This window comes from Aythya fuligula, chromosome 3 (genome assembly GCF_009819795.1).
Source record: "Aythya fuligula isolate bAytFul2 chromosome 3, bAytFul2.pri, whole genome shotgun sequence".
Taxonomy (NCBI): Eukaryota; Metazoa; Chordata; class Aves; order Anseriformes; family Anatidae; genus Aythya; species Aythya fuligula.
The window spans coordinates 1,621,087-1,636,045 of record NC_045561.1 but is presented as its reverse complement, the minus strand read 5'-3'; the positions used below and the strand labels follow the sequence as shown (position 1 = coordinate 1,636,045).

The following is a 14,959-nucleotide window of genomic DNA, read 5'->3' as shown; positions in this document are numbered from 1 at the left end:
CTAAACAGAAAAGAATAAACACGCTCACCCAGAACTCACTTCCAGTGACACCACTGCCTGCAGCTTCAAATATCCTCAGGTATATTTCTGCATGTTGAGCTATTTCAAAGGTCTAGTTCCAGCACCCTTCATGTCTTATTTACCATCCCTAGGTCTCTCTCAGCTAAATTGTATTGCTTTTTTATTCTTATTAATGCTTCTCCAGATTGTACATGTCCGCTTATCTCTGCTGCCACTCTTTAGGGAAAAACTTTGTAAACAGAAATTAGTAATTGCTTGTTTAGTTGGGATAGGACAGTATCTGAGAAGTTTTCAAATGGTCAACTTCATGCAAGAAAGTTCAGGCTTTAAAATGTTTCTGAAGCCAAAGTGATAGTTCTTGAAACAGGAAAAAGAGCCTGCACTGAGAAAGCAACTTAGTGTATCTTATCTACCACTTCTCAAGCTGTCCCATTAACAATGCATTTCCTTGCTTGGATAGCGCTCCTCCAGTCGCATGACCAATTACCGCTCCCACTGAAGTCCATGGCAGCATTCCAACGGAACATAAGCTAGTGCCCCGAGGACAGAATTTGTGTCTCTCCATTGTTTATTTTGTTATCTCCCTGCCAAATACAAGTGAATGCCAGGTTACCTTTCAGCTAATAAAGAAACCCTAGGGATTCCAGGCATGCCTCTAATTCAGCTTGGTTTTAGTGTACTATGCATATCAGATCTGGAAAACAATCGGTCTTAAGAAGACTGGAAGAACACAGTTGTTTTTTTTCCTCAAATATCAGCTAACCCATGGACACCACTGCACGGTTGCAACACACAGAACTTACTTCTTTAAGCTAATTAGATGCATGTGGATCAAAAACACGTCTTCCAGCCTTTAAAACTGCCAAACAAATTTGTCATTCCCTATCTACTTGTGCACATCAGTTTCTACTGTGAGCCACATCTTCAAGAAGCCTGGTATTGACCTATTATCCGCGTTTAGGAACAACTCTTCTTTTATCAAATGCAGGAGAAGGCGTTACGTGACTTTCCTACTTGTAAAGCTGAGGAATCGTGGATTTTAGTTAAAGCCTAGAAACTATTTGCTGTGCACAGCCACAAAGGGACCCGTGGTGCCTTTTCAAACAGTAGACCTAACACCATCCAAGCTTCTCATACTCTTCCATTAACACTGTCTGGAGTATAATTCTTAGTGCTGTTACCTTCCGATATAAAGGAGATTACATTTCACAACTGATTTATGAACTGATTCATCAAACATTATATTTTATACTTGTATCTATATATATTATAGTAACATTACCTAATTGTGGAAGCTACTATGCTACTATACAATTTGTTAAACCACCCCTGAATTTTGACTAGAAAAAACTCTTAATCCATTTACTAAAAGTGAGCTTGCTCCTCCTTTGATCTTCTGTTTCAGTATTTCTTACTGAGTTACATTAACATTAATATTGAATGAACTGGGACAAGCACAGTTATTTCAAGTCACTGTGGTGTTTTTTGGTTTTGATGCAGAAATAACTTGACTTTAGTTCTAGTACTTATACACTGAGGAGCCTTGAAGAGTGAACAACGCTACAGAAATTCTAATTTACAGAACTGCCACTGTAAAGACAGACTAAAAAAACAGTGCACACCATTTCTCCCCCACATCCTCCCCCCATTACCTTTCATTATACAGTGTTTCCTTCAAATTAGAGTACTTTTCAGTGGGTAGCAGTAGGTAGCTATGCATTAATCAGTAAACTCTCCTGACTAATCCTGTTCATTCTGTCTGTCTAGTAAGAGGATTCCAGCAGCAAACATGCATGCCGTTTTCTAAGAATAAAGAAAGCCAAGAAAGGCAACCCCAGAGACCATCACGAAAATTAGAAGTGACAGATTGGTGTCACATAGGAGAAAGTATGGTAGTAAATGCCACCATGCTTTTCTCTGTATTAAGATTGAAGAATGAGTAGTTATAGTGGAATATCCATATTCTACATTAAATCACTGTAAGGGTTGAGGGTAAATAGTATGACACAAGATAGTATCATTTCTGATGTGACAGAATTCTCATTTCCGGTTCACCGCATAGTGAAGATTTAAATATTTATTCTTTAATCCAATATAAACATTACCTTCATATTGTAAGCACAACACACTTGTACAAGGACAGCAACAAACATGACTGTTTAGTACTTTCACTACCTCTCCTGAGATAACATACCATTTCTTTCCTACATCAAGCTCTTTTTACACCTCAAACATACATTTAGGAGTGAAGCTCCTATTTTAGTTAACATTGCCAGTCCTACAGTTTAATGACACAAGCTTTCTTAAATTATGGAAGAATAGAATCTGGCCGAAGTTTTCTTTCAAGAAATTAAACATTGTTCAGAACTCACAAATAGCCTGAAAATAGTGGGAACAGACTTTCAGAAGTCTCGGTCCTTTTAAGACAGAAGAATGAAGACCTATTAAATGCCAACTAACTTAACTTTTACCTAATTGTCAAATGTGCATGGAATCTCTTAATTATGTGGACAACAACAACAAACGGTTGCTCATTATTCAGAAGCTTCAGACATTATTTCAATAATAACTAATGCAAGGTGAACTGGTACATACCTTTGTTCTCTAATTTACTTTAGGAACAATTTCCCATCAGTGCTTGCAGGTATTGGATAGAACTGACTTCCATGGTAAACTGGCAGTTTTAAACTCCCCAAAGTTCAGCTTCCAACTGTCATGAAGAGTGAAGTTTTCAACACATGCAATTCTCAGGCACACTACACACCACCAACTTCTCTGCTCCTGCTAAGGATGAAGTTCTATTCAGACATAGGGGAGGAGGTTCAAAGAATACTTTCAAGAACTCTGCCCCTAGCAGACCTATAGTTGCTTATATAACCCATAGGGCCATTACATCCAAGCACTTCATAAATTCTCTAAATTATGTACAGAAGATCATCTCTCCTGCCTCTGAACCATACTTAGAAGTACTAATTACTTAGAAGTATTAATTACTGCAAAATCATGCATGTGCACATATACCCACTACAGTCTTTGTAATCCAGAATCTGTTTGTACTCTAAAATACCCACTCCATGAGATTTAGGACAACACAGGAACATACCATGTAAACAAAAGAGCAAATTCAAAGACCTGATGCATAACTTACATTCAGAAACTAATGTGAAATTTGTTCAGTTCTAACCAGGCTTTAAGAAAACTATTTCCACGTACAGCAAAAATGGACCTGGACTATATATCGCTTGTTCTTTCTGTGTTGTATTGAAATAAATAATTCTAAATAAAAAATAAAGAATATCTACAGTTATACCTGACTGATATTAGTATGAAGTAGAGGAAGAAGGTGTCAACTTAGTTTTCATGTCTAGTTAGCTAACTGTTCTTCCCTTTCTGTCTTACCATCGGAATTCATTGGCTCCTCAAAATCACTGGTGTTTTCATTACATTTAGATATACTGCTCTGACGTTCTGCGTATGTTTTGTTTCCACAAGCTGGATATTTTGGACTCACGATACTTTAACAGAATCTGAGGATTAAACAAATAAGATTACCACATGCACCTATACATACAATACACGACATTTCATTAGGTGCAGTAACACAGCAACATGTGACTTACAGCATGCAAAAATGCTTCCCAGCAACCAAATCCTACAAATGGTCAAACACTACCTAAACATGAAGGTGCTCAGGCTTGGAATTCCTCAGACAAGCTGCTTTTCCAACTTCACAGCCTCTAAATTCACCAGCACATATGCCAGCCTTGCTATCCTCCCCAGTAAACCAAGAGACCTAAGTTACCACTAAGCGTTGCTGTGCCACAGGTTCACTGTCTAGCCTTCCTGACCTGCTCACACTGCAGGACTGCATCCTGCCTCAATCTGAAAGACCTTTCAGATGGAGAACAGAAGTTACTTTGAACAGCCTTCAAATATCTATCTTGGAAAAATTCATCCAAGATGTAAAAAACAGACTGGTGTCTGTTCTTTTATAACAGCTTTTTCAGGATATCAACAATGACACACTCAGTCCTGTACACTACTTCTTTTCAATGTGTTTGACAACACCGTCTTATGTGAACCACTTAGAAGCTTCAGTCTATTATTTCTTGCAGTCAGCACAAGCCTCCATTTTGTGTGCAACATATTTTCACAGAAGTACATGATTTGCTTGTTGCCAATGACCACCTGGACAGACATCCTACATGGTTGTGTTTACCCACAAGTAAGGCAGGTGCCACTTTGTGCAAATGGAACATTTCCCTCGTTGTTGAGTTAAACAAGTTAGTTCAAGCTGACTACGTGCCTAGACAAATACAGGATCCTAACTGTACTGCAGGGGTTTGCATGAATAAAACATAGTTATCTGTCATCAGTTAGGAACAGAGATGATGCCTTCAAGCTTGATTTCAATGCAACAACAAACAACTAAAATCTTAGGTAAAGGACTTTCTTTGAAGCCATGCATCAGGATGCCAGTGGCATTCCAATTCAAGTATTAGCCCCCACCTTGGTAACAGGCTAAGCCCCAAGTTCACATGGACATGCTCTAGCCCTATATTATGCGTTGCTACTCATCACCATTTTGGTCCTTTGCCTTCAGCTAGAAGGAGGAGGTGTATGGGTGCGTGCATTTTAATTTTAAATAACAGCAAAAATGCTCAAAGCTAAACTCACTAAGACATTGGCATGTATTTTTTGCCTGTTTTGATATTACTAAACAAGAGAAAAATGGATGTTGAAAACAGCAGTCTTGCCAACTCACAGAGGAAGGTTACAGATGTATTCCAGAATCAACCATCTTTTCATCTGATAGACTCAAATCCAGCATGTAAGCAGAGGCTTAGTGTTACTACACACAAAACCTGTTGTGCCACTAAGACTCAACAGAAGATCTAGCCTCCAGCATACAGGCCACAGATCATAGAAATCATAAAATATCCCAAGTTGGAAGGAACCCATAAGGATCATTGAGTCCAACTCCCGGCACCACACAGGTCTACCCAAACTTTTAGACCATGTGACCAAGTGCACAGTCCAAACGCTTCTTAAACTCTGACAGGCTTGGTGCAGTGACTAATTCCCTGGGGAGCCTGTTCCAGTGTGCGACCACCCTCTTGGTGAAGAACCTCTTCCTGATGTCTAGCTTAAACCTCCCCTGCCACAGCTCGACATCATTCCCTCGGGTCCTATCGCTGGTGACTAAGGAGAATAGGTCAGCGCCTGCCCCTCTCCTCTCTCTCGTGAGGAAGCTGTAGACCACGATGAAGTCTCCCCTCAGCCTCCTCTTTTCCAGGCTGAAAGGCCACGTGACCTCAGCCGCTCCTCATACATTTTCCCCTCTAGTCCCTTCACCACCTTCTTGGCCCTCCTCTGGGCACTCTCCAACAGTTTTACATCCTTTCTGTACTGTGGTGCCCAGAACTGCAGAGATCACAGAAATTGTATTTACTTAAATACTGTAATATTAGTAGTAACTTCTGACTTCCTTTGGTTGAAAAAGGCACTCAAAGTCTTCAGTAAAGTGCTTGTTATCATTTTAAATATTGTTTTTGTTTTTCCATGTGAAACATATACACAAATTTTTCACCATTTAACTTTCTGAAGGTTTATAACCAGCAGACTGTATTCCCCCAAAAGTTAGCCTTTTTTTTTAATGGCTGGATACCCATTCCTAAGCCTCGTGTTTCTAGTGGAGTCAGGGTGCAGTTACTGAGCCATTGTTATCACACAGCTCTACCCATGCGAAAACATCAGAATAACAATTCCATCTTTGTCTCTCCTTCCTGTCTATCTAGCGTCCTATTTATTTTCCGCCTTCCTCTGTCATTGTTTCTCACAACATGACCAAAACAATTTGGCTGGAAAAGCCTTTGGGGGTGTATTTTATGCCAGGTAGCTTCAAGGAAAATGTGAACTGTGTTTGACAGGATACAGTTCTCAGAGAGGATGCAACCTCTACTGAGCTACTACTACACTTGAACTTTGCCATTTACCATTTGAGTGGAACAAGGGTTATTCACAATGAATTTAACAAAAGATGCTTCTGTATAATTACAGAAGTCAAATGCAGTATGAACTAGAACAATTTACAAGTAACTTCTGCAAATTCTAGAAAGGAGTCTTTACTGCTTTATACACAAAGGACCAGTGAAAATAAATCTAGTAGTCATTAGAAATATACTTTCTAATGCACATTTTGCTCTGCACATATACAAGGGTACAATACTTACGTTACAAAATGTCGTCATTTTTTCTGAAGTAAAAAATAAAAATTGCATGTTTGAGGACGTTGTCTAAACTGACACTATCCATCCTTCGAAGAGGTGCAGAACAGCCAGCAGAAATCTAGTTTTAGGTGCCCTTTGCAAGGGTACTTTCGAGGACAGAGCCACAGAGAAGAGCAGGGGGCTGGGCCCCTGCTCAGCTACCACCAAAGGCCAGGTAAGCAGTGAGTGAGCTTCGGGTCCATATACTTCTCACAGGGACTTACAGCTTGAGCCGCCATCGCTGCACATTCGCACCTGGTGCCAGATCACACAGGAGCCTGCTTGGGTATACTGAAGATGTTATTGAAGTCCTCCTACATGGACTAATCCTGACACAGAAGTACTTTCAAATTGAAGGTGTAAGTCAGTTCCAGCCCTAACAGACTCCTTGATAACTGTGGAAAAAAAAAATACTAAAACCCCAATATTGCAGAGACTTATCCAGTATTTATTGCAAGCACATGATTCAATTTTCTCAAGACCATTTATGTACTTGGTATGACTTCTGGGGGTGTACTCTGTTGTACCCAATTCAACTCACTGGATGAGCAAATACTCATCCAGTAAGGACAGTAACTGAAATCCTCAGTTAATTTCGATAAAATCATACAGCAAAAAGAATGGAATATCCTTTTTCATCAGTAGAGATTTAGGCTTTAGGCAGACAAGGAAAAGAGGTTGAGAGGCAATGCGTTTCATCATCCTGTTCCAAAAAGTACCTGCATCACCTTAGAGTATGTTAAAACCACAGGCAGTTAATTTTTGTTTGAAGCAATGCACATTTATTTTAAATTATCACAAGTAATATTCTAATACCTCTGTATTATAGATCATACCTCTCTAAGAGTTCCAGTTCTGAATTATTAATTTCTGGAGAGGTTATGAACTGTAGAACATAGTGATTATTTATTTATCCTTTACAGTGTAAAGATTAGGTTTCATATGGTTGTAATAACAAGTATCACTGTACAGAAATAATCAATGATACTTTTAGCGACTTATATAGATTTCAAGATGCAATAAATTAGATATTGACACTTTAGATATCAAGCATTGACAATCATGTTGTGAAATACCTAATACAGCAACTAAGAATTCTTACTTTGTGTGAACAGCAATCATCTATTTCAAGTACAGAAAGCATCCAAGTGTTTGTGACCTTTTATGGACGCACAGAAACTATCATGCAGCAGAAACACCAGTTTTGTGCTTAGTGATGTTTTCTTCTATTAGTATCTAGTGCTAAATCCTGAGAAGTCAAGCTTGGAAATCTCCTTTTCGTTAGAAAAATTTGTTCTGTCTATACGAGAACTTGGGCTTCCAACTTTAGTCAGCCAGGATTTCCTGCAAGAAAAATAAGAGAGGGTTAGCATGCAAACAACTGTACATGTAGTGTTTATTCTCCTATCATGCTTCCCCTTTTAAGAGCCATAAGTACAGTCTTTTAATAAGAAAACTATGCCAAATGTTTAGTTACCTTGTTTCCCCTCCCAGACTCCTTTAATTTAAGTTAATTTTGCATTTAAGTGTCAACATTTCAAAACATATTATAGAACAGCAAGTAAGTCTGTTGTAGCCTTTTTCTGTCTGGTAAATTTTTTATGTAATGACCCCTTTTAAGCCCAAATTAATAGCTTTAAAATGGGTGTATCAGCTTTGCAGATTGAATATTATACTTGTAGCAAGGACCTCAAAGCCGTCAATAATTTTAAAAGTACCAAGAAAAAAAACTCAAGCAGCCAGTTTACCCTGTTCTGACAAAAACAAGAAACAAGTTGAAATAAAAATGACACTATCAAACCCAGTAAAAGGATAAAGCAAACAAACCAAAATTACAGAACAAAAAGCAGTATTAAATTATGAGATATCAAAGAAATAAGAAACATGGGGAGGAAAAAAAAAAAACACACCTGTACAAAATTCAGTGAGTTTTACATGCATTTGCATTATGATCCAATCAAATTCATTTGGCTCTTGCTTTTTTCTTCCACAGCACACTAAAAAACTGTATTGAACATAAATTCCAGGGAGGTAACAGTCCAGAAGCTGACAGTATGATGGCTGCTCCTAACTACATACCAGCCATCTTCCTGTGCTGCAGCAATTTGAACTTTGGCACATTAGTAATAAGCCACTGGTGATAAAAGGAGGTGCACTAACACTTGATTTGCAGACATCTGCTTCTTTACAGGCTTCTTTATCAAAACGCACTTTAAGGATTTTTTGTGGTATTGAAAACTAAAAAGAAAGAATACTCTAGCCTATAACACTTCAGTGTATTTCCACACAATACTTTTTATAACTTCAGTGATACATAAATTGTAGGCATGTAACTGCAATTAAAATATTACTATTCATTTAAATTCTCATTTGAAGAGCATTGAAGTTGTTTTAAAGTTAATTCATCCCTTGCAAAATCACACAGAAGATTATAAAATGCAGCCATCTTGCACCTAAGCGTCTTTATTAGAACTGTGCACTCAAGCTGCTTAAGACAATAAATAAAAATAGGGAGATCAAAACGTACCTTGTTCAAGACCCTGTATTTGACAAGATTTTTTTTTGTTGCATTATCAAAAATTGTATAAAAGACATGAGATATCTTAGATGACTACAAGAAACAAGTGGTTTATTATTCTTAGAACTAGCACGGATGGCACCAAGCCTATACTGAGCATCTACACAACTAATCTCATTCTTTAAACTCTCTGCACAGGTTCTTGATTATGAAGAAATACACACTCTTAACACTTAATGCAGGTATTTGTTAGCCTTCATATACCTTGAAACATAACCCTAGCAGTAAGCATGAAGGATTACAGCCTTGCAGAGACAAAAAGCTCTTTTAAGCCTACTTCCCATTAGACCACTAAAAAGGAGGCTCTATATGTAAAGACTCCCTGGAAGACACAACCCACAGATTGACTTCTCACATTCAAAATCAACCTCCTGTGACAACCTTTAATTTAGTCTATAAATTATGCCAGCAGTTCAAATTAAGAAACATTTGTCAGATGTTTATGCATCTTCGCACCTTGCATTCTTTGCTTCATGTTGTGAACATCCCCTCTTGTGTATTTGAGACAAAATTTTGCAGTAAGGAGTGTAGCATGGGAACAGACATACATGAGTGAACCAGAATAGCACTTGGTGCTTGAGTCCTAGGGTGACCAGGTATCTCAACAGAAGGAAAAAAGCCTAGTAACTGACACAAAATTCCCTCATGAGAAATTGGAAAGGGGCCCTGTTCAGCATAAGTATATAATATAGGTGGATGGCCTAAAATCAGAAAGAAAAACATCTGAAATGCTAAATCACCTGAAGCAAAAATCTGAGTACACCATTTTTAGAAGGCTAATGAAACATCCACAGGAAAACACAACCCCCACGGCCACCCCTCTTCTCATTTTAAGGTGAGCTTGTCCTGGACAAAAATCAGAAACATCTTCCTTGCCAGCCTTCACAGCTGTACTTAAGGTCAACTGAGTCCTTGGCTGCTCCCAATTCTTAAATTCCACTGCATGTACAAAGTAACACTACAAACTCCATGCAGGGCAAGCTTTATTGTCAGCTCCACAGTCTCACATGGAGAAGACTAAAGTGAGAACAGTAAGAGTCCAGATAAAACAATTCACCTCCACTAAAACCTAATATGACACATTTATGTAACTTTAGTTCATGCGGGAAGTAGGGAAGAAAGTCAGAGCTGTTCCCTACCTCAGATTTGCATGGCTGTAGGGGCTCAGTTCTTCATCCATCTTTCCTCATATTTGCACAAGACACACCATACACTTAACACTAGAAAGCACTTTTTTGTACCAGCTGACAAAGCAAGAAATCTGTATCTGCTACAATTAGTATACAGTTACTGTAGATCATTCCTCATTTATCTACAAATGAGAAAATATTATCTCCAGCATCTCTAAAGATATCTTTGGAACCATTTTAAATGCCATTGGTATCAGTAGGCCCAAATAAACAGCACGTTCTGCGCCCCCTACTACTTCTCTCAGCCTTAGCTCTCTCACACGCCATGAACTTCAGGCCACCCAGCACGTACCGCACATTACCCAGTTTGTGGCATTTGGAGCTGCACCTCACCGCGTACAGCAGCCACCGACCTGATCGTGGCTGCACGATGCTCCTCGGGAGCGGGTAGGACAACTCATCCCCCCCATTTGGGGCAGGCCAACTCAAATGGGGACACCCCTTTATATATATATATATATATACGTATATAAATAAATAAATAATATGAAGTTTGGCAGGAGCCGAGCCCACAGCTCACCCTTCAATGGCTATTTTAACGGGCACATTTCTGCAGTAGCTGCCTGAGGTGGGACGAGAAACCACCCGCATACCGCCCGCCCTGCCAAGCCTTCTCCTCACGGTGCCTCGAGAGCGCCCAGCACTGCTTGGCTTGCTCAGACACGTGCCGCCACCGGGAGCCCACCCAACTCCCTTCCGGAAGGTTCTGCGCCCAGCTCTGCCCATCCCATGGTGGGCTGAGGGCTGCACGGGCCCTCAGCCCACCAGAAGCATGTCAGAACCGTGCTGTTCTGTGCTCAAGCCGGCCCTGCCGAGGGACTCCGGCTTGTTGCCGAGGCAACCAGGAATGTTCCTTCAATGCATGGCTGGAAGACAGCACCCCAAGGGCCGTTTCTGCCATGGTGCCCGGCCATGCACGCCTGTGAAAGCACACACACACCTTTCACCCGGCCCCGGGCACAGCGTGGGGCTACTGGGGCCTGCTCAAGCATGCTCCATCCATCAGGTGTCCCCTCGCCCAGGGCACTGCTCCCACAGGTATTTCTCTGGAAGTATCATTTAAGGAGCTTTGCCTACGTCATACAAGGTCATGGTAGCACAGACATGAAAAACACCACACTTTGAGTACTGCAGCCAGCAGACTGACTTGGATTTCCCGAAGACTTTTTAAGAGAACAGAATCTATACTATAAAACCAAACATTTTCTGAAATAGTTTTGTTTGCACTATGCTCTAAGCAAAATCTTTCCTGCTTTGGTACAGAAAAATGGAAGTCATGCAGTAGGTGCAGGCGTGGGAAGTGGCAGAGCACACAGCTCATCACTCCCTACGAGATGGGATGCAGCACAAGAAAGAAGCCTTGCCATCCTTTGCTGGTGTACAGCGGGGAAGTAAAAAAGAAAATCTGCAATAATGAAAGTGATGAATTATCAGCAGTTTCTTATGAACCCTTACACTTGAGTTCTGACCCAAGAGGAAATGGTTTAAGGGTTTGGCTGGGTCTCTTTTTAAGGATATGTGGTTTTTACCACGTGGCTTCTGTCCATGTCTGATCATTTAGGGAATAACAGCTGCTCACCACTCACAGAAGAATGACAGCATTATATAAATTCCTAGTCTCCACACCTGAAAAGACCACCACACTTTGTACTAATGACACTCCTGTGGGCCAGCTCTGAGGCTAAGGCACATATAAGGTGAGAAACTTTTGCCAAAACACATTTTGGGGATGATTTGTTTCAAAGCATGGTTTTAATCTGCTTCAAAGAACCATGACTTCTCCAGAGCTAATATTACAGCATCTTTCATAAGTACCGTGTCATTTACAAGGAAAGAATCTATCAAGTGTTGGGGAAGTTGTGGGCATACCAAACAAGCACATAAATGAACAAGACATTTTTCCTTTGCTAGATACTGTATCAAATCATCAATACACATAGGATGCTTTTACGGTGACTTATTTAGAATAAACTAGTTGGGCTTTCTACATATAACTGAGACTACAGCATTTTACAGCCTACAATGCTAGAAACAGACCTGAAAAGTGATCTACAGCATCAACATTGGTGAGCCAGGCACAGCTTAGGAATATATTTGTTTCTCTTTGTCTTAACCCCAGCGTTACTTACAGTAGAACAAGCGAAATGTGTGCTGTATTTAGAGGGGGAGAGAATAAAGGCACTGGTGTGTTTACAATTTATTTCCCTTTGTTTGGGATAAAGTATTTGAGAGAATGTTGCTTTCTGAAGACTGTATTTACATCTGTGACAGTGTATAGACTAGGATTGCAAATATTTATGAAATATCTCCAAAATGTTGTTGTATTCTGAAACAGTACTGTCACGGTTTCCTAAATCCTTATATTTAAGTGTCTGCAGAACAGAAATATGCGATTTTTTCATTGCTGTCTGGCTTTCCACCATCTAGAAAGAACTTTAGGCTTGGAAACCATGGCTTTCTCTGCAGTCTTAAGGACTAGGAAGATTGTACTTAAAGCCTTTTTGTTTTATACACCTTAAATTCACATAAAGCTGAAGCTTCTTGCAGCCTTTATAGTAGAGGCATGTTACAGCTCATAAGTTACTGCAGAGCCATTCCACTACCCCTCCACCTCTGTTCATGTTGCATGGCCCTAACAGTAAGAGAGGAATGTGGAAACAATTTATAAAGTTAAGTGTTCATGTGAAAGAATGTAACAGGAAGGTAACAAAAACCTTAATAACAAGTGTTTGAAAACACTGCTGTCCGATGTTATTTGAATTGTATGGCCTAAGAAAAAAACCACCACATTTAGCATTAAGTTTAGCAAAAGCAGTTAAGGTAGAGAAAATAGAGAAAACATTCTGAAGCCAGGGAACGTGCAAAGGGTCCCCAGAAAAATCCAGGGAAGACTTGCAAACATTTTGGTGCAGGATAAAGTCAAGAGGATTCAATCAAAACTTAGTCAAATTTCTCCTACCAATCTTCTTCCTCTGCTCCTTGTATTTATTTTTCTTAATTCTTGAATGTAGGCTCTAGCTTGGGGTAAAACCTGAAGCTGCCTGACCTGAAATGTGGCTGCTTGTGGAGCTGTACTAAAGGGGGCCTCTGCTGCCATGGAAACTGCTGCACTCCCCTCAGGGAAATAGCAGCAAGAGATTTTTTAAACTCTTGTGCTTATTGCTTGATAAAACACCAGAAATACTGCGGGCAGGATCAAAGGTGTGCACGTAGCTGCACATTCACACCTTTTGCATACCCATATCTGCAAGAAGGGGGAATTAGCAGAGGCAGAACAAGACAGAGTGCAAGGGAGAGAAATTTTAACACTTGTACTAGGATAACCCCACCACAGTCCACCAACGAATCAAAACCAAGAGACAGGTTACTTCAGTGCATTAAAGGAAGCAAGGAAAAACACCAGCAGTCTAAGGATACAGGCCAACAAGTGCGTGGGCCAGAAATCAAGCAACCTGCTCAGGCGTAGGTGTGGTGCCCCAGAATAGAACTGAGCCTGTAGGCATGGGGAAGACTGCGCTGCTTCTGCCTGCTTGCTAGCTGCTCCATAAATCACAACAGCCAGTTCTTAAAATATCCAGTGGGTCAAGTCCACAGCTGTTTTAGAAAGGGGAGAAAAAAATATTTAATCAAAACTAGGGTCTGAATTTGTATTTATAAGCACAGCTGACAAATGAAGATTATTAATTTGTTTGTATTTCTTCCTTTTCTGACAAACCCTGCTGTACTCAAGGCTAGCATTTCTCTAGAGAGTACATTGTACAAGTTTCTTCAGGATACTACTTGAAAATAATATCAACAGCAAGGACAAATTAGCAGAAACTGAGAGACCAAAGGTACAAATTAGGTGTGACAATGTTGAGTAAGTTTCAAATACATATATTTTGGTGTCTCATTTCTATTCATTAAACTGAGAAAAGTAGCTTGAATGTTGATGTTAGTTGCAAACTGTATGTGTTATCAGGGAAGATTTTCTTTTTATGTAAAAGATCACTACTAGCTTGCACTAGCACAGAATTCAACCTTTTGTATTTCAAATTTGAGATTTGAAGATCTTGAACATATTTTCCACGCTAAATGAGTCTGAAATTTACTTTGTTATTCATATCTGATCTACATTAAATGTCTACATCTTAAAGAGGCGAATGATCCCCCAAATAAATGAAACCAAATCTGAAGATTTTCTGATGTGCTACACAAGAGATCTGATGTGGATTTTCTTGTTAATTATTTTGGTAAACTTGACGTATAATTTAGTTATTTACAGGCATGCAATCATACGTGCATTTTCATAAAAATTATCAGAATATCTCTTCATTCAAATGAAGTTGACAAATCACATTTGGCTTCTCAAAAAAAGATATGCAGTATCACAGACATTTGTTCCAATGAAGAAGAGTAAAGAAATGAAAAATAAAACCAAGTTAGCCATTTCAGTAACTCAAAATAGGTTTTATGTCATGCTGATCTATAGAAAGCACAGGACAAAAGAGAACATCCTGTTAAACTCATGTCTTATATTCCCAAAGCAATAAACGTACCAGAGAGCTCTATGAAGCAGAAAGGTCTATTATTTTTCCTTGTAATATGTCTGCATCCTGCAGGGTAAAGGTTTGGCTCACAACACAAACCGAGTACAATTTCGGCTAACACCACTCTACCACATAGAACGCAATCAAAAATGATTTCTGATACCCCATATATTACATGAAAGACCATAAGAAGTTTAACTGAGGAACCTTGGCTGTTAGCATACCAATTCAGGCTTCTTAAGAAAACCTACTTCTCTGACACTTGACAACCGGTTAGTATCCATCATCCACATAAGCTGTATTTAAAGCCAATAGCTGTGTTATAGTTGAGCAAGAAATAAAAATATCTTAAAAAATTGATTAGATGCTAAC

The 14,959-nt window shown here is 39.5% G+C and overlaps 1 protein-coding gene across 6 annotated transcripts in view; it reads right to left on the bottom strand.

Moving 5' to 3' along the window:
- Positions 1-7,049: 7,049 nt before the first annotated feature.
- ACYP2 (acylphosphatase 2) overlaps positions 7,050-14,959 on the bottom strand; it is a 42,121-nt gene continuing 34,211 nt past the window's right edge. For all 6 annotated transcript variants that reach the window (XM_032185548.1, XM_032185552.1, XM_032185549.1 and 3 more), the window contains one exon: positions 7,050-7,634. In XM_032185548.1, coding sequence (XP_032041439.1) covers positions 7,520-7,634 — 115 coding nt within the window. In that variant the 3' untranslated portion in view covers positions 7,050-7,519. The remainder of the gene's footprint in view (positions 7,635-14,959) is intronic.